Source organism: Drosophila elegans, unplaced genomic scaffold (assembly GCF_018152505.1).
Source record: "Drosophila elegans isolate 14027-0461.03 unplaced genomic scaffold, ASM1815250v1 contig_814, whole genome shotgun sequence".
Classification (NCBI taxonomy): domain Eukaryota; kingdom Metazoa; phylum Arthropoda; class Insecta; order Diptera; family Drosophilidae; genus Drosophila; species Drosophila elegans.
The window spans coordinates 1,580,984-1,601,112 of record NW_024546167.1 but is presented as its reverse complement, the minus strand read 5'-3'; the positions used below and the strand labels follow the sequence as shown (position 1 = coordinate 1,601,112).

Here is a 20,129-nt window from a genome sequence, read left to right as displayed (position 1 = left end):
CACTTGGGAAATATAATTCCAGCTGCAGAGATTTAAATTTGTCGATACGAAAATTTGTACCTAGTTGAAACATTAACCTCAACCACTTTTCATAAAAAAACTTGCTGAATTGTTATAAGCTTAAGTAAATTAGCCAAAATAAACTCCACACAATATATAAACAATCATACATTTTTGTTCTTATTTGCAATCCCAATACACCAGAGCAATATAAATAATTTTTCTTGTTATTGAAATAAGCCTTCAAATTTAATATTCTCTGTTTTACCACAATATTTCTTGTTTTGAAAAGACAAATGTTATGTATGCATTTGTCTTTAATGGAAAATGTATTAATTGTTATTCATTTTATTTTTATCAATTTATACTGTCCTTTGTATGCATTAATTTTGGTCATTGAGAATTCATAAGAAGGTTGTAGTTTTATTTTGTTATTTACCACTTTTTTCTGCAGTTTCAAAAGTTTTATGGCAAGCTTTATCGTAACTGTGGTACACTTAAAATTTTTAAGAATTTATAATATATAATACAACATAAAATTGCCTTTGTAAGTGTTGTTTTTAGCTTTTAACCTGTAAAGCCATTAACAAACAATTTACACAAATGTTTTAAGGTATTCATTTTGTATTACCTAATAGGCTTAGAAAATTGTTAATTTTAAATAGTAAATGTCATCAGTGATTAATATATAAGCTCGAGGATTGTAACGTTAGGAAGATTTATAAATATATACCAGCCTTTTTTTATTTCCCCAAGAAAAACTAATTTGTCTGTACATACTTATTTGATCGATTAATATATTCTTATTTATTCCCTAAGTAAATTCATTTTTTTGTATCGACTTCACAATAATTTTAAAGTGGCTCCCTAATTAAAGTGACTCTTCTTTCCTCGCACCCAATGCCCCTGCATCGAATCAAATCAGTGATCCCCGATGCACCTTTTCGCATGCCTTCGTAACTGCCTTTACACACCTTTTTCCATTCTTTCGGGCTACCATAAAAATATTTTAATTAAATTTCACATCTATGCCCACGATATCCTTTTACCGAGTGCCGGACTGGCCCGGGCAAACCTTCAACTGTGACCGGAACACTGGCATAAAGCGCAGCCCATTAATCATTCAAATTACCCATACATCATCATTACCCACAGCTCTCGGCTCTCAGTTGCCACTCTGTTCGCCTGTGGCCCCTTTCTGTCTACGGAGAATCTCGGCTACAGAAAAAAAAGAAAGAAAAATCTCCTGAAATTATTCAATGAGGGCGGTCTCAATTAGTTTTAGGCGTTTCACGGCCTCAGCAAACAGGTAGAGGTAGGTCGCTTCTGCGGGGGGCCACGAAAATTGTTCAGTTACCTGATTCGGGCACTTGGCCAAGTGGAAGTTCTTAGACAGAACGGCGTCTACAACATTTTCCACGAATTGCACTAAGCTGCTTCAAAATGGACTCTGGCCAAGTGGAATGAATTTAGGGGCTTGTAGTTTGTAGGATCAGTTGGCACTAAATGCAGATTACACACTAGGAAATTGCTAGACAACTGTCGGTCTAGAAAATAAGAATATTGAAGGCTTAAGTGTAATAAATTAGTAAATTCCAATTAAAAACATACATTTTCTTTTTAAATTAATTATTTTTCCGAAAAAAATCAACCCATTTCGAATTAGCTTGGCTAACCATCATAAATCAGCGATTCGAAACCATCCACAACTGCTAAACTAAATAAAATGTGCCTTGCAAATCAGATCCGAGTGCACCTCAAGTGCTGCACTCGCCTCATTTGCCGTAATTCCATCTGCGATATCTGATTCCCCGGAGCCCCGGAGCCCCTGAGCCCCTGAGTCCACCCCATTGAGCCTGCGGTTGTCGCGCTTTCATCGCTAAAGAGCGTTAACTAACCGCAGCGAATGATCAAATATCGAAAATCAATTCCGCAGCCATTGTCACCCATAATTAAAGTCCACATCCCGAGAATGCCCGCTGAGGTGGTGTCACATTCGTATTCGTATTCCCGTATTCACGTATTCTCCGCCAGGAGGAAGTCGTCGAGGGGGTTTGGCAGGGTTTGGCAGGGTTTGGCAGTCAGTCGAGCGGTTCGTTCGAGGTCTGCGGTGCTGGGAATTCTCTCACGAGTGCCACTCCAGGCAGTGATAAGGATATGGGACGTACAAATTGGAAACACATTTAAATGCGTCCACCACTAAAACAAAAAAAACCCAAGGAACAAAACCCTCCCCTCTTCTAGAAGTAGGTTCTGAGGTTCGGTCGACCGCAGCTTCCGAAACCTATTTGGGTTAGTTTTCGAGTTTTCAGTTACTCGCCAGCCCGGTCTCGGTCTCAATGTCAACTGTGGAAATCTCTGAAGCGTAACAAGAAATAAGTTACATGACTTTCAACGGAAGTTGTGCGAATGTATCACTCCACCCCGAAAAGGAACGTATACATACCTCCGAGGGTCGGCTTACGACTGTCTGATCTGGTCTAGTCCACTCCGTTGGCAACTTGATTCTTAATTATTGCATTTATGCTCTGCCATTGCCTCTGCCTTTGCCTCTGCCGACAAATTTGCGGTAATTGAATATTCCGAGATCTGGTTATGGCCCGAGTGATGAAGTCAATGTGCAATTGCCATTTGGTTAGACACCCAACCACCTTTGTCTCTCTCGTAATTAGTGCGTTGAGTTATGGTTTATTTGGGGTCAGAACTTGTTATCCTTCCTCGGGCAGCGTTTTGGGTGATTTTTATACCGGAATAGGACCACCCGGGTCTGCTTATAACCAGCTTAGACATGTCAAAGTCCCAGACTATTGAGGATCTGGTTAAAGTTTACACGGTTCAAAAGAACCGTCAAGTAGTAACAGTAGTAAGCTTGCATGGCTTCTCTTTTAGGATGGCTCTTTTTCCCCTTTTCGGGTTAAGAGTTTCCCCTATATCTTTTTTCCGAATTGTCTACATTATTTTCTAATTAATTTGCCATATTCAGTGCTATTTTATTGTTCCTTACTTCTTAACTTGAATTTATTATTGGGCTTAGCTTGTAAAACAAGAAGTTAAACCCTTACAAACAAAAGCATTTTTATTAGCGTTAAGCTTTGTTTGAAATAACATCAGTTCATCTAAAATAATTATTGAAAAACATAAAAAAATATATGGATTCTCTGCTGCACAGCTATTTTTCTTACTTCAATTAATTATCTTATCTTGCCAATTATTTTCTTCTACCAAATTATTTTCTAATTAATTTACTTTAGGGATTTTTGAACACCCCTTTTCGGTGAAACAACAGATTTGATTATTTTCAAATATATTTTGAAACACGGAGCATTCACAAAGGCCATTACGAATTCAAATTGTATCTTTTGCTTTAATTGGTTTACTTGTTTGTTGTTTGTTGCCGAGTATATTTCGCCTCAGGTGCAGACACAGCCACTTCCACTCCCCTCCGTCCGTGGCATTTGTCAATATTTTCGACAGGAACTGCAGGGCTGGGAGGATTTCGGAGGACTGGAGGGCTGTGGGCAAACAAACATGCTTAAAATAACAAATTAGCATAGGCCGGGGGGTGCGCGGGCATGGGACTACGGACTACGGACTAAAACAACAAACATACAGCCGTAGGGTTTTCGATGGGTCGCAATGGGCTGCCAGCAAGCTACCAATTTGGTACACTCACTCGAGATCGGGTTCCAAGTGCTGGCTGGCTGGTTGGCTCAAAAGTTACATCAATCACCATCAACACTCAACAACTCATCGACATCGAAATACCAAAATGGCGCATTGGTGTTAATGATGCCGACTTTGAAATTTTACCGACGCGCCCACAAGAGTTTTTTTTTCTTTGGTTTGCAAAAAATACGCAAAAAGCAAACAAGGCAAGTGTCGTTTTGAAGTTTTCATCATCATCGCCATCACCACCATCACCATCACCACCATCGCCGTCGTTCGTCATTGGAGGGTCACATTCGTCATTGGGCAAACAAATGAAGGGGACGTCGAGCTGACAGATAATTTTTTTCAGCTTGTGCTGAATGATGTGCGAACAAGTTGTAATTATTTCGCATTAAGCCACGGAACGCAACGGAACGAAGATATGCTGATGACGCCGAGGTAATGGCCATTGGTTTTGGTTTTGGTTCTGGTATTTCCCCTAAAGTTGTTAACATGAGTGCATTGGAGCGAATATGAAAAGCGGAAACCAAAACTAAAATCAAGTTGTGAGCTTCTTGAAACTTTAATTCACCCTGGCTTTATAAATGCCTTTCCAGAAAGCCAGTTACAAATTTTAGAAAGGTTTTACCATGCCAATTGTATTACAATTTCATAAGCTTCTTTAGTGAGTTTGTGTGAAAGTAGGTAAAAAGCTTTATTAATGAAAAATGTTTGTTTTAAAAGACTTCGGTGATCAGATTCCGAGACCAGCTAATACTTTTTTTACCACTTCAACATTTGGGTCATACTTTTTTTTGGAAAGTGACATTTTTTGCCCTTTAAATTCTTTAGAAATATTTGCGAAAGAATGCGGCACCTTATTTAACTTACAAATATTGTTTCAAGAAATATACCCGTTTTCCAACTATTAGGTTTTTTTTATATTTATTTATTTATTTATTTTTAATAAATTGAACTTTACTAATTTATGTTTAGTTTTTTACTGATTCAAAATGAAAGCAAATAAGGATACTCACAAAGTAAGTGTAGATTTCAAGAGCACATACTGGTGCATTGTCGAGAGGCATACAATTTTGACGTCCGTAAATGTATCTGACTTGTTAAAGGCCCAAGGTCACAACCAAAACTATTAGTTTAATGACGATTGACAAGCTTAGAACGAATCTCCTTATAAATAAAATTCCCAACGTAAAGAACAGTATTGCAAATTTCAGAAATAACAAAGTCGCAAAAAATAAACTTGACGCAAAAACCTTCTCAACCTGGACAAGCAGCACAAAAATAGAAATAGATAGATATATATAGTTTTTATATCCAGCAACCACAAGTTTGACAGCTATATATATAGATGCAATGAAAATTCGTTATTAGGTTCAAAACTACATTTAGGCATTTTAAAAACGGTACAGTAAATAAGCTAATATTTGACCAATGCTTATACAATTTTATAAATGACTTAGCAGAGGTTGCATTCACAGGAGCAGAAAATTTTATCTAAAAAGTTGGGTTTTTGGTATAATATTTGGAAATCAATAATTAAGTCAGGACATCTTAGAAGAAAAAAAAATTACCATCACACGGCAATTTTATATCAAATTATAGGAATTTTGTAGAAATCTAGTTTTAGCCATTAAATTCGTTCCCCTGAAATTGGTTTAAAATGCCGAAAAACCCCTCGGACTAGTTTGCGTTGGCCATTAGGACCACGACCCAATGTAAATGATTACGTCGAATTCCACCACCCTGGCTGGGCGCAGTTATCTGGGGAGAAATCAAACTGCTGCTGCCACATTTCGTTGCATTTAATTATGCGAAAGCCTTCGATAGCCAGCTACCAGTTGACACTGAAGTCCGGATTTCCCACGTTAAGGCACACACAACCGCCTACCAAAGTCGTTAGCAAAAGTTGGGCGGAAAAGTCGAGCCCCCTTCTCTCGGGTCGACTTACAATGCTTCCGCGTTTTCCTATTTTTTTTTTGTCACCGGAAAGGTAAATCACGAGCTGACCACGCAACAAGCGGAATTATTCCCTTTTCCCCGTTTTCCATTCCTGCGTTTTGAGGGTGAAAATGGGAGTTTTGGAAAACGCGCAAGTTTTCCGCGCGCATTAACAACCCCTGGCCATCGGGATTGGATTTCGGGTGGCAAAGTAAAGTAACCACCGCGAGACGTCGCGAACGTTTAATTGCATTCGATATGCGCTTTTGGGAATTTTCCCACGATTTTCGTGTAAGATTTTTCCGAAAGGTAACTAGCTCAGGTCAGTTCGGCGCAGCTTCGGTCCAGATGCTTGGATCGAAAGCTGCTGCGAGTGAAAATGCTTCTACACTTAGAAAAAAAAGGAGTACGGCAATGTAATAAAGCAATTCTTTACAAAATGTATTAGCTTTATTTACAGGCAAATTTTTTTAATAAATTATTTTGATCCATTAATTACAAGCTGTGTAATTTTTTATGTCTATAAAAAAATACAAAATAAAAACATAATATATACTTAACTTACTTAACTTACTTTGGACTGATACCTTTTTAATAAATTGTTCCATTTCCTAATATAGCCTGTTCTAACTTTGTTTTTAATTAAATAATTTTACGGTTCAACACAAATCTATTTAAATGTGACTTATTTATTCTTTAAATTTGTTTTAAATATTTTGGGAATAATTAAGTAACCATTCGCCATTAAATACAAATTTTGGACTCGTTTCTTATACAAAAATTAATTTATTTGTTATATTTTCTTATACCATGTTCATTCCCTACTACATCATATTCAAGTTTCATTTAATCATCAAAACTTCGATTTTTCTCCCAGTGTCAGTGGTGGTGGCTGCCGTTGATCTTCACCATCACCGTCATCATCATCATCACTTATCGCTATGCACACTGATATCATCCTGATAATCAACATTTATGGCCGCTGATTGTTTTCGCGACTGACCGCGACGCCTTCGAATAAAGGGTTGCTACTGCTATTGCCGTACTGCCATATTGCTACTACTGGAATTTAAGGATAGATGGATCGCAGATGGACCCTCGCCGCGTATTCTGAGATTTGTGTGACTCATAACGAGTTTCCTCTCGCCTCGCTTGGACCTTAAGTGGATATTGCATTGTTGAGGGACTCGCGATCTTTTGTCTCGCCCAGCTGCCGCTTTGTTTGGTCTTGGACAGTCCTGCAGTCCAGTACCCTGCTCTATTAATCCTGTTTCCAGTGGCACTTCTTCTTCGGTTACGGCAGCTTATCAAACAGCCCAAGTGGAGTAGAGGATACCTTATGTAAATTTCATATAAGAGTTACTTTTTTTTATCCTCGGCCTAATCCAGTTCAAATCGATGCGCGAGTGTCTTATTAAAACTGCCGGGGATGGTTATGATCTTGGACAAACGGAGTTCCCCTTCTCCACGTCTGAATGATTATATTTCAATATGCAGGAAGCTGTTTTGGTTGGGCCTTTATTTACACAGTTTGTTGAGCGAAGAAATATAAATCTATTGAAACTGAATTAATATTATTACGAAATTTATTGCGATTATGAATCCGGTTTAAGGATTCTCTGTTTGCTGTTTACCTACTTTTGTAAAGGTTGCTGCTGAATAACATGTTCCGTGAATGAATGCCTTCGCCACACACGCCCCAACAAAAAGTGCACTGACAATTTAGCGGTTTGTTTATTAATTTCACTTCAAGACAATTCATTCACCCATTGTCTGGTTCTGGCGCATGCCACGAAACTCTGCCCGAAGTCCCAAAACAATGAACCGAAAATTTCCGGCAGAACAATACAATATCGTATACGAAAACGATAATGCATGCATGAAACACATACAAAAAGTATCTTTTTAAACAGAGATCTCAAAGTCAACAAAAATGATCTTTTAGGTATTGTAGATAATTTGAGCCCACTCTTAAATGGTTGGATTGTTTTTATATTTTTAATAAATTAAAAGTAAAAGCCTCAAAAGAAGAAGGCTAAATAGTGTTAGCATTGGATTGTGACGGTACTTTGATAGGCGACGAACAGGATACGTTCATGCAGGATCATGTAGGAGAAGAACTGCAGGACACTGAGGAACAGATACTCGTTCTTGGGCACCTCGAACTGGCGATCGTGAATAATGGTGGCGGTATACATCACCGTGCAAATGGCCACCAGGGCGAATGTGGTTCGAACCGCATGGTATAGCTCTTTGTAGCCGACGAAGTAGACATTGATGAAGAACAAAATGATCATAATATTGGCAATGGCCACCAAAATGCTGAGCACCAGGTCGCCGGGCACAATGAACATGGGAAAGTAGGCGCCCCAGAAAATGGCGGCCAACATGAGGCAAACCACCACGATGACGGCGTAGACATTGACCAGTACATTGGCGCTATGCTTCTGCTCCATGGCTATGTAAATGGTGGAGCTCTCCACGATGGCCCCAATAATGATATAGTTATACGGCACCTTGCGTCCGATTCTGGTCCAAGCCAAGGTGGCCACCGCGAAGAAGGTGCACAGGAGCCACCAGATGTAGCGCACCTCGGATCCCTGGTGAATGGAAAAATCGCACAGGGCAATAATGACCCACTGAGTCAGGGCGACGGCAGCCAGGGCGGCACTCAGTCCGTAGATCCGAGCTGCATGGCTGATATTCGGATCCGGCGGAACGCCGTACACATCCGGTTCGTTGGCTCCAAAACCGGATCTACGGAAACGTGGCATTATGACAAAGTCTTCCACAATTTTGAAAAATTTTCAAAAAAAGCACAACACGAAATACCTACTTAGTTTTTACACGAACATTTAATTTTAAAATAAGAGAACAAATGTTCTTTACTTGAATGACAATTTTTGGCAAAAACATACTCAACTCTTGTCAATAATTCCAGAATCTTACATCGTTCCACACCCATAAATTGTCATAGAAGCTAAACTAAATTTACATGAACTTTAAACTATTGCGTATAAAAAATTTCCTATTGAGAGGAGTATTTAGTATTTAATTGATACCACGAAAGTATCAATATAAAACTAACAAATGCCTAAGACTACAGTTTAAAACTTTTCGGTATAAAAATTACACTAAAAAGTATAGGTTTAGTAGTATTGAATTGATGCTAATATTTAATACCTTATTTTCAATCTTTAATCGTTTATTCACATTTATGGCTGCCTTAAGACCATTTAAAGTAGCAAGTTCTTTAGTGATTCTTATTCATTAACGTAATGGTAGTACAGGGCGAAGACCAGCATGCAGCCGAGCAGGAAGACGAAGTGCAGGTAGATGCCGTTGGCGGAGCTCGCTGTCTCCCCGTAGGGCACTTGTCGGAGTCTTCCGCAAATGTAGCGGGCCTGGAAGGGAGCCATGAAAATGATCAGCACAACGAAGACACAGGCGAAGGCCAGCATGTAGCGCAGGTCGTGGATGACCAGGAACAGGATCATGAGCACGACCATCGTGATGGAGGCTAAGAGGAAGACGCAGCAAGTGCAGAGCAGGTTGGGCAGCAGTATCTCCGGACTTTTGGCCCCGTACAAATGCAGCAGGGCCAGCAGAGCACCTGCCGCCACCAGGGACAATAGCAGAACCCACGCGTTCGCCAGATGCATGAAGTACGCCCCGTACAGGGTGATGAAGAACACCGATGCCAGGACCATTCCCCAGCACAACAAGGTGATGGCCGGCGTCTGTCGAATACAGCTGAGTATCGTGAGGATGATGAAGGACAGGATCAGCCACACGAACGGTGGAACGGGAATGTCCTCGTACACATTCACGTGGAGGGCCGACAGGATCATCCATGGAGTGGCAGAAAGGACACACAGTAAGGCGGAGGACAAGTACACCCGGAAGATGAAGGCCCGCAGGTCCCGTTCGTTGATAACAATGATCTCCGGCTCATCTGCCGGTTGGCCATCGCCTCTTCCACCCTGCAGGCCATACGGCGCCCAGCGCGCATTCGGATTATTCATGTGTCGATGGGGGATTCGTATCAATTTACTGGGATTTCGACAAAAGAAGATTGGCTCCTATATGGTGTTGATTAAAAAATGTAAAGCAAATTTGCTGAAAATATGCTTCAAATCTAAAAAATGAATCATGCTTAAAAATATAATAATATATATATTATATATTATATCTTTATAAAAATTATATTTTTTATACTTTCCTTCTTTTTCCAAATAATATGGGTAAATATGTCATATCATATAGACACCCAAAAAATAAACTGTAAGTTCAATTTAAGTAAACTGCAGACAGTATTAAAGTATAAGTATTAATTTTCTACTAAATAATATAACCACTATACTTTTTAGTTTCATTTCTACACCGTAAAGTCTAAGGTATTTTTTAAGTCATATAAGTTTTTTTTTGATATTTTCGTAATATTTATTTAATTGCCATCTTATTGAGAAATGTTTCATACCCAATAGTTTATAAATGCATGTAGCAATGAAGTCGACCAAAAGCCAAAATTGTTTATTTTAATACATAAATATCATATCATATGCATATTTGATAAAATTCATTGTACCATTTTAATTTTTTTAATTTTTTTGATATTTTTATTAAATCAAATAAGTGCAGTTTGCATTCTATGTAGCGTTAATAGTCTAGTTGACCAGGGAAGGGCTTCAAAGTGCTTCCATACCCAGACGGAATGTCAAGATCGCCTCGTCATTTTCGATCCTGGCCTTTAGAGTCCTTGAGATCTGCCGCGCGATAAGCATCGGATTGATTAAGGCAGTCCGCCGAAGAAGCTAGAGTTCCTCAATCATAGAGTTAGAGTTGCCTATCGGTTTCGGTCACCGTTGTGGGCTCGGTGGAGGCCTTCCGCTCAGTCACCAGCACGAAGTAGCAGACGCAACAGAAGAACATCATGGTGTGCAGATACAAGGTCAGAGTGCAGATAATGAGGTGCTCCCGCGGCATCACCTCCACGATGTCCAAGCGGCCGTGATTGAACTGTGCCTGAATGGGAATGCCTATGACCACCATGATGAACAGGATGGAGACGAAGGCGTCGAGCAGCTCCACGTTCCCCGTGAAGAGCTGGGCAATGCCCACGGCGATCAGTACCAATAGGAGGGCCAGCATCAGCAGCGTGGAGAAAACGCCGCCGGGCAGGAACTCCAGCGGACACTTGGCCCCCGAAAAGTTGAGCACCAGGATGATGAGGGCCACGCCGAACATCACCAGGCTTATGGTCAGCGTGCTCAACTTATCAATGATACTACAGCCAAGGACAGTGGTGCACAGCACCACCAGACTCACCATTATCCACTTCCAGGGCGAACTGTAGGCTATCTTGGGGATGCAGTGCATCGCAACCATCGTCAGGAAGATGGTGATGGCCAGCACGTAGACGGGAAAGGGCAGGTACCTGTGCAGATGCACATTGGTCACAAGGAGGAGCAGCCAGGCGCCCACCGTCGCGAAGATGATGATCAGGCCCTGGCTGTAGATGCTGCGGATGAACTGGGTCATCGGATCCAACTCCATGACCGTTGCCCGGGTGCCTTGTTGGTGGTAGATGTTGTCCATCCCGTCGAGATCCTGGTGATTCGGGTGTCGAGAGTTGGTCGGGCTGGCGCCCTGACAATTGCCTCTCGGCAATTTTTGGTATAATTTTTAATAATACATTTATTTTTAAATTGATAATACCCTTTGTACAAAATTACGGGTTTTTAAGAAAGAAATCTTGATCTTATTACTTGACATTTATTAACTATAAAATTTGATAACATTTTAGACTTCCAGTCTTTCCAATTTTGATTAAACATATATTTGTATCATATAAAAAAATCAGCTTTTTAACGCGACACTAGCACAATTTCTTGATTTGTTCGTACCTATTACTTATCTATGAATTTAATGTATATAAGGCGGATTAAATATGGTCTTGGACCTTTTTTTTAATTTTACTAATGCTCTGTCAGGTATTTTTAATATAAAATACAAAAACCTATTACTTTAAAGTGAAACTTGAAATGATGCTTACATTATTGTTATGAACTATGTTATTTTATAAAAAGCGCATTAAATCTGGTCATTGCTTTTAAAACTACTATAAAAAATACAAATATTTTATTTGCTAAAAAAATCATTTTGTTTTTGAAAAATAATATATTAAAAAAAGTAAGCTTTGTAAAATAATATTGTAAAAAAAAACAAGATTTATTTAGATATTGACTGGATCTAGTGCAAGCTCTTAATAAAAACCAGCTGGAAGGACCAAGCCTCCTTACTTCAACTCCAGCCTCTTTTGATGGTGATCCTTTAAAAGTGCATTAAGCTCTAATCTCCATGCCAAAGGGGTGTCCAGATGAGGCCGTAGAAGGCGGCGAGGAACAACAGAAAGTGCAGATAGACGTGGACGGCGCAGATCACAAATTCGTGGACGGGCAGCTCAAATCTCCTGCCATGGACCACTTGACTATGGTACAGGCAGGTGGGCACCAGCATGATGGCCATTATGAAGAAGTAAACCGTTCCATAGATCCAATTGTCCGTGAAAATGAACATGGCCATCACGAAGACAGAAGCCACCACAAAGACGACGAGCAGGAGGAGCATGGTGACCTCGCCTGGAAGCACGGTCTTGGGCAGCCAGGCTCCAAAGAAATAACAGAAGACAATCGTGGTGGCGGCTACTAATAGGGCGATGCCCACGTTTTGTAGACTCCCATCCAGCAGAACCAGAATGACACCCAAGCCTGCCAGCTCCGCAAATAACACGGCCAGGATGAAGCTGAACCAGTAGAATTTCCTCAGTTTGGCTCCGAGGCAAAGGAAAAAAAGAAACAACAGCGACACCATGGCGCAAATGAAGCCGGCCATCATGAGATCTTCATTTGGAGGTATGCTCTTGGTCAGGATCAAGGCCTGTATTGCGGTGGAAAAGGAGAAAAGGCCGGCCAACATGTAGCAGCGCCGCATGAAAATCACTTCCGTTGAGGGGCCATTAGTGGGTGCCTGGGCACTGGGACCCTCGCCATCTGGAACAGCCGCTGGTGACCTCAAACGGCGAGGTCTTAAACTGAGCTGGTGACCCGGTGGCAACTCAAACTGTACCACCTGTCGCGGTATCTGCTCCTGCTGCTGATGCGATGGAAAGTTAAGCAGCTGAAGGAAAGGCGGCATGAGCATCCAGTAATTTCTCAAACTGCCACCGGACATTGAAGGGGCAGCCACTGCAAAATTTTGACAAAATATACAGGGCCCATCACGATTTGGCTACAAATCACTTTAACTTCTAGCAGTGGTGGAAAACCAATCCTTAAAACAAATCATAAATAGAAGAAAAAAACAAATAATACACATAGCTTGCTTACTTTTTTTAAATTTCTTATAACCCAAAGATTTAAAATATATATTTTATGAATTTTTTTATTGTTCAAGGGCTGAAATAAGATGAAAAAGGCTTAGAGTTAATTCCATACATTATTTGTTCTGTTTTTAACTTATAGCAAATTTTTAAAAGAGATAAAAAAATCTAAAAGATAATTCAAATTTTTTTAAGAAAACGGTTTAAAAATTTTGTTGTATTTTTATTGAAAGGAACACAATCAAAATGTGCATAATAACATAAATATAAAATGTACAACTCTCCTTTCCAGAAGTTTCTAACAAAATCTAAACTTGACCAGGGATTTAATTTAAAAAATCAGATTTTTGAAACAAACTAGCAAATCCGCAAGATAAAGATTCACGATCGAGATAATTAAGATATCTTACCAACTGCGATAGCAAGCACAAATATTTTACATTCTTCGAAACTTAGCCGTATTATGCTTTCCGATCAGGGCGGAAAACCCAGCGAGGCATGCGAAAATCCACGGGGACTACAAAGACGGCGCGGAAAATGCTAAGTAGCTGCGATCAAAGCTAACAAAACAGCCACAAAGGATGCTGTCTGCTAACTCTTTTTCCCCCTGCCTGCATTGTTTGTTGTTATTTTGCTGATCGCTTGAGTGACACGCAAAGGATACAAGCGAGCAGTAGAAAGGAGTCCCCGAGATGTGTTTACTGCCGCATCTGCGGCCTCGATCACGATCACTTTCACAGACGGTTGATGGCTGATGCTTGATGGTTAATGCTTCATGGTTGACGGTTGGCCGGCATTGTTAAGGAATGACTCAATCTCAATCAGCTGGCTACGCTTATCCTTGATTCCCGCTAAAGACATGCAAATGCCAAAGGAGGAGACTGTCAGATATCTGGCAGCTGCACTCACTGCAATAGATACTGTTTCGGTTCGAGGAGTAACCCTTGAGTTGCCAATCAAATCGTTAACTTTTTCTGGACGACATGATTGGATTATTGATTTGGTAAAAAGGGAATAGCATTCAGATTTTTAGTAATTGGTCTGATGAGAAATTCATGTTTTAAAAAATAATACTAGGAACTAAAAAATAATATTATTATTTATTTTATTTTTGACAGAGCTGTGCCTTAACATAAATATAATATAATCATTAATTAAGGAAAAATTTTGAATATGTTGTACACCTTCTAAACCCAATTTATCCCAAATTATTCTATGATATAATTCATACATACTTCGACTTGTACCAATATTTAATAAGTTTTTTGGATGAAATTTGATTTGAAAAATAAAAAATTACAATACACAATGCTTTAAGTATTTCTAAATATTTGTAGTTTCAAAAGCGCAAAGTATTTTGAAAAGCTTGCATGCTTTGTTTATTGATTTTTCTTTTGCAGATTCCGGCCTTGGGCTATATATATATATCTAAACTATTCTTGTTTTACACTGACCCCTTCAGAGCAGGTCATTGTACCCGTAGTATAAGTTTTTCGGTTTTTATTTATTTTTCATGCCGTAGACTATACCACTGACAACGAGGAGAAGGGCCGCCAAGAGGTCGAAGGGAAAGTGAAAGCGTCGGCAAGTGCTTGACAACGACATGCGAGCGTATGCAGTGGACCAGGCCGGGTCTAAACCCCCTCACCCCCTTTTTCTCCCCAAACGGACACCCTGGGCAAACTAACGGCATTTCCCCCACAAACTTTTCCCAGCCCAACTAACTCCATTTGGGATTTTGCATGCGAACACGAATTTCGTTCGGGAGCCGCAAAAAGCACAAGCCAAAAAGCTTACAGAACCGTAACGAACGAGAACCGTCCGGAGATTTTGGCGGCAAGGGACAAGGGACGTGGGACGTACCGTCATCCGTGGGTCAGTGGAGAAGACAGGTTGTCTCATTCTACGTGCTCGGGGCACGATTTATAATATTCTATTAGTTCCACGACCCGAGCCCAAGCCAAAGCCCAAGCCCGAGCCCGAGTTTTGGGCCCAGCCCGGACTGACTGACTCTGACTGACTGTTGTGTGTGGCAGCGCAGTTAGCGCAGATAATACATCCGTTTCCGGTTAAGCCCATATTTTTGTGTCATTTAGTCGGTGGGGCAGGCAGGGCAGGCGGGGAGGCAGAGGGGCGGGGCAGTGCGGCAAGTGGCGAGACAGCGTATGTGGGAGTGGAACAGACAGCTACAGATGCTGACAACACTCAACGAATATTCTCTGTATACAAAAAATAATATTTGCTTTAAAGAAGGCTCTATGCAATCATAGCGATGTTATCGATGTTCGCAACAATCTATAAAAACAATATATTACGATTTTCAAAGATCTGGAGTGAACTTTATTTGCATCCGCTTGCGTCATATACCCTGCGTCTTTTTTTTAATAAATAAACATCCAAACCTTACCAATATGTTACATATACATAAGTAATTTAAAAAAAATAAATTTTAAGAATGTAAAAAAATTGAATATACGATTTTGAGTACTTTGTATGAGCCTAGAAATTCATAGTTAACAAACATATAATGAAGTTTAAAATATAAATTGCGCTATTTTTTAATGGGACAAATATTTTTCGCAGCGTAGGCGCAGAGCTCACAATGCCGCTGACATGCCAGCTAACGAGGGGTGGAATGGAGGATGGGGTGGCCAGTGGGTGGGGAATGGACAAGGGCAGGGGGATGAGGCAGTGGCAGTGGCAGGGGCAGGGGCATGTGCATGGACACGGACACGGACACGGGCTGAAACTGGAACTGAAACTGAAAATGAAAATGGGGCTGGGCGCATCAAGTGATGCGACAAGTGCAGCAGACGCTGGAGCGGAATCGTCAACGCTTCCGCATATTTCTCATTTCCACAATTAAACATTGTGAGTGGAGCGTTATGGCGAATGCTCCAAGGGTTGCATACGCTGAGGGGTTGCGGGGATAGAAGGGGTGCCGGCACTGAGGTCGGCTGGAGCCTGCTCCTTAGATAAATCAAAGGCAAAGCAATTAATAATGCATTTTTGGAGTGGGAGATTGGTAAATTTGCTGCATTTGCTCCACAACGGAAGCTCAAATGGAGCTTGCAGCTAGGAAAGTCGGGTAATTATGTTCCAGCAGCCCCTTCCTGGACTTTTCCCCTCCAAAGCGGAAGTTCTGCATGACTTTCCCCGGCTATCTTATCGGGGAAAGCAGCGCAGAGGCAGCTGTTACTGCATGGTTACAAGCTATTAATGAGTTATTGTATAACACCTTCTGATTCGACGGCTGCTGTTTCGGTGTCTTCCTAGTTCGTCACCGAAAATGTATACAATTTAAGCAAATAAACAACATTTTGTCAACAATAAAGGAAAGCTGTTCAAATACACACCCATCAGAAAGTGAAAAGGTTTCTTAAAATAAAATTGTAATCAGAATTTCACAAGGCATGGAAATATTTTTCGACAGGTGGCAGTTTTGCATTTAACATTATATTTCATGTGCAACTGTAGTTACTTTCTCCCAAAGAAGTAAGATTTTACTACACCTAGAATGCTATGCTGGTCTAATTACTATATAAACTATACAATATACAATACCTGGATCATTTCCACCGCAACGGAAAATGAACGGTGTATAAAAAGCACCGTCCAACACGGCGTTACTAATTACATTTGTGCTAATGTTAATTTGTTACAATTTCCGGAATTTCGCTAATTTAGTTTCCAACATTTTTATTAGTAGCGTAAATTTACGTGCTAGCAACATTGGGGTGGCTGCTGGAAGAACTTCCTCTTGAATTGTTGAATATATCAAATAGTAGAGGAAATACATTAGCATATTTTGTGTGTAGAACATGGGGAATGTAATTTACGATTTTAAATAAAATATGTTAGCTGTTAGGTGATAATGAAATCGGAAAGGAAGTCCGTTTGTATCATTCCCAGCCCAAACATTTCACTTATTGATCTATTACTATCACTTTTCTTTGAGACCCACAACTGACCCACTGAAGGCCCACACAAATCCGCCGGCCAGACGATCGATTCGAATAGTTATATTATATTGTCGACTGTCTTTTGTTTGCATTCGCTCTGGGTGAATAATACTTTTCGTGGGTGTTTGAAATTATGAACAGTTTATGGGTTATGGGCGAATTTTGCACTCGTCCAACCGGAGCGAGCCGTTCGAACGGGCATGCCTTGAATTTTGATTGATTTTCAAGATATTAATATTTATTTATTTTATTTTCTTTCCTTTATTGGCTTCTCTTTCCCTTTGGCTACATATTTTTTATACTTTTTATGGCTTGGCAGAATGTTGAAATAAACACGTTGTATTGCCGCTGTTAATGGCCGCATAAATTGTTGTCAGATATTAGTAATAAGTATATATTTTTTCATGTGTGTGTCACTGTTTGTTTATTTATCATAACAAATTTGTCGGTATTTGTCCCGCACGTGCCAGAAATTTTGAGGCCCGAAAGTCCCTCTAGTGTATTAGCAATGCATTAGTATCCATTAATCGAAACTACAAGAAATCGGTCGCATGCAGGGCAAAAAGGTTAAAAGCTTACGCTTTCTGTTGGCATTTTGCCATATTGGATGTGCGCAAGGAAGCCGAACTACTGGTGCCCTAAAGGAATATGAATCGATGGGAATCAAGCTGGTTCTAGGGGGTGTTTAAGGTGTATTATGTGATCCAAATTGTTTGCTTTTAGCTGCTTGGTTTCCTCACACGTGACTAGTTCGGTGGGGGTAATTGATTGTGGCGTACTCATTAAGTGCCATGATGTGTTTAAGTAATGCATTACAGACAGTGGTAAATTGTTGATTTTAAAAAATCCTTTCTGCACTTGGTTTATTAATTTTCTAATCGACTTTGAATGAATTTAATTTTATAAATATAAAAGTAAAAGTCATGCATAATTGTTTATTATGCTCAAATAGCTTGTTTACTTTTATACATTTGTTTAAACGTTAAGGTTTATTATTAACTAAGATGTTTTATTATTATTAATAGTTACTAAGATATTTTGTATGCTTTTCTTAAATGCAAAATAATGTTGGTAAAAGATGAATGATTTCAGTTTAATATTAAATATCTTAACCTTTATGTTTTCGTATGTTCTTTTTTTATCGGTCTACGAATTCGGTACTACATGGAATATAAAAACTACAAGTTCTAAATACTAGTTCACAGGTACAATGAATACTTAACTTCAATACGAAACAAATAAGATACCAGACCTATTGACTAAATTTGCAATTTATGCAAATCCCAATTTGAAAGTTAAAAAATTGTGTATTTTAACTTACAACCTGTTTATCCGCTTAAACATTTTTAAGCCTTCTTGATAATTCAAATTTTAAATTGTGGTATAAAAGGGGATTCCCTGTTTTAATAAACCTAAGTTTGAATTTTTTTCGGATCTTCGCACTACTGGCTGTTTGGCCGACACCCATATCCCGGAATCGGAATCGGTAGTCATTGATAGGCGACTGGTCGGTTGGCAGTGCCATGGTTGCCATGGTTCATTAGAACCCATTAAGGTAAGCCAAACAAAGAGCCGAGATGCCAGCAGTTCCATCTAAAGACCTAAAAACCAAATCCAAGTTGAACGAAGCGTACCAAATCATTTCCTACTAAAATCAACGAAACGGACATGCCGCCGAGCTGGAGTCGTATATAGTATGTTGGTGGATTGTTTAAATGGAGGTGGTATCTGGATGGATGGTCAGTGGGTAGAAGGGGGAGGGGGTGGGGGGTTGTGCCACTCCAACTCGGACACCGGCTCGGCTCAAAATGCGTGACTGCGACTAATGACCCGCACGTGTTCGGGCTGTACTGCGGTGCGAGTTCTACGATGACTATGCGTCGCGCTGGCGAGAATTGATTACGATCGCTGGACGCATATTAATTGTGGCAGCCAGGCAACGGCAACGGCCACCAAGCAGCCGGCGTAAAGGATACCCGAAAAGGACACTGAGTACTCTGTGGAGCCTCGCTGCGCATATGATTAACAACTTAATGGATTCTCGGATGGGGATACTTCACTCTGGGCCATCCAGAGTTCGTGTTGCTGCAGGTAAACAGCGCATTTGTCGATCGTAGCCAGCCACACACCGAGATCAGTGTTTCTTCAGGGGATCGGATGGGGGAATCGGTAACGGGATGACCGAAAATTTGTCACACCCTCGAGGTTGGGGATGTCAACCAGGCGTACGTCCCCACCCCCCACCGATCGCCTCTATGAGTGACGATCCACAGGCAACGTGTTGGCGATCTTATCCGATAGTTTGCTCAGCTGCCACGCACTTTGGCAGAGGTGATCAAAAATGTTAATGAGTGCTAATTAAATAATTTATTATCACTGCCGTGGGATTGTGTCAGGCATCAGCAATGAGCAGAAGCTAAGGGTTTACGATCACTTTAAAAGAATAAATACAAAAATCATAATAGATGTCCAAAAATGATCTATGATCAACATTTTACGATGAAAATGTATGCTCACTTTACAGATTAATGTCAACTGTTCATTTTGAAATCTAAAACAATTAAAGATTCATCTCTTAATTAAAAGATAATATTTTTGCATGAATAGCTTTTCAAGAGCAACAAACTTAAAATATCCCTCAAAAGTAGAAAAAACATTTTTTATGAGCTAAATTAAATTTAATTACACAAGTCTATATATAGATTTTCTAATTATTAGCTAAACAATTTTTAAATATCTTTCACCAATAACAATTTTTTTTAGGTTTTTTTTATTAGGTTTTATGTTTGAGATAGTAAATTATTTTTTTTCCAAACAGTCTTTGATGGAACAATAGTTATATTATCTTTTCCTTTTCCTATCAAAAGTCAATTGTTTGTCCAAGTGTAGATGAACTCCATAAGCACTTGGGCGTCTATCAATCAGGGGAATCTTGATAAGCCAAAACAAGCGCCAGCTTACAATGCTCCAGCAAGCGAATTCAAATGAAACTGTAACAGAAGCCCAAACCTGAACGGAAAGCCAACCAAAATCGCCCTCACCAGAGAGCCAACATGACAAACTATAAACGCAATTACCTAGACAAACGGCAGCGCGGCAACAAAGGCGACTACATGGACCAGGTCCAAAAAAAAGACGGGGCGGGCAAAAAGCCAGAGCCAAAGAAAAAGCCAAAGCCA

At 40.0% G+C, this 20,129-nt stretch overlaps 4 protein-coding genes across 5 annotated transcripts; all 4 read right to left on the bottom strand.

Moving 5' to 3' along the window:
- Positions 1–7,583: 7,583 nt before the first annotated feature.
- LOC108141746 lies at positions 7,584–8,487 on the bottom strand. The gene has a single exon (XM_017265240.2). The coding sequence runs from the start codon at positions 8,379–8,381 to the stop codon at positions 7,653–7,655; it is 729 nt and encodes a 242-aa protein (XP_017120729.1). The 5' UTR covers positions 8,382–8,487; the 3' UTR covers positions 7,584–7,652.
- Positions 8,488–8,797: 310 nt separating this feature from the next.
- LOC108141750 lies at positions 8,798–9,687 on the bottom strand. The gene has a single exon (XM_017265245.2). It carries the CDS (start codon positions 9,630–9,632, stop codon positions 8,871–8,873), a length of 762 nt encoding a protein of 253 aa, XP_017120734.1. The 5' UTR covers positions 9,633–9,687; the 3' UTR covers positions 8,798–8,870.
- A 530-nt stretch (positions 9,688–10,217) lies between these two features.
- Positions 10,218–11,240, bottom strand: LOC108141747. Of its 2 annotated transcripts, XM_017265242.2 has the most exons (2): positions 10,936–11,050; positions 10,219–10,861 (listed from the first exon to the last, which is right to left on the bottom strand). In XM_017265242.2, the coding sequence occupies exon 2, from the start codon at positions 10,852–10,854 to the stop codon at positions 10,444–10,446; it is 411 nt and encodes a 136-aa protein (XP_017120731.1). In that variant the 5' UTR covers positions 10,855–10,861; positions 10,936–11,050; the 3' UTR covers positions 10,219–10,443. The 2 variants fall into 2 exon arrangements, with proteins under 2 accessions (XP_017120730.1, XP_017120731.1); XM_017265241.2 differs by having other exon boundaries at positions 10,218–11,240.
- A 574-nt stretch (positions 11,241–11,814) lies between these two features.
- On the bottom strand, positions 11,815–12,866 carry LOC108141744. The gene has a single exon (XM_017265237.2). The coding sequence runs from the start codon at positions 12,838–12,840 to the stop codon at positions 11,959–11,961; it is 882 nt and encodes a 293-aa protein (XP_017120726.1). The 5' UTR covers positions 12,841–12,866; the 3' UTR covers positions 11,815–11,958.
- Between the last annotated feature and the right edge of the window lie 7,263 nt (positions 12,867–20,129).

What these genes read in the sequence shown, in the direction of transcription:
- LOC108141746 (XM_017265240.2), bottom strand. Translation starts at nt 8,381, where the DNA reads ATGCCACGTTTCCGTAGATCCGGTTTTGGAGCCAACGAACCGGATGTG.
- LOC108141744 (XM_017265237.2), bottom strand. Translation starts at nt 12,840, where the DNA reads ATGTCCGGTGGCAGTTTGAGAAATTACTGGATGCTCATGCCGCCTTTC.
- LOC108141750 (XM_017265245.2), bottom strand. Translation starts at nt 9,632, where the DNA reads ATGAATAATCCGAATGCGCGCTGGGCGCCGTATGGCCTGCAGGGTGGA.
- LOC108141747 (XM_017265241.2), bottom strand. Translation starts at nt 11,205, where the DNA reads ATGGACAACATCTACCACCAACAAGGCACCCGGGCAACGGTCATGGAG.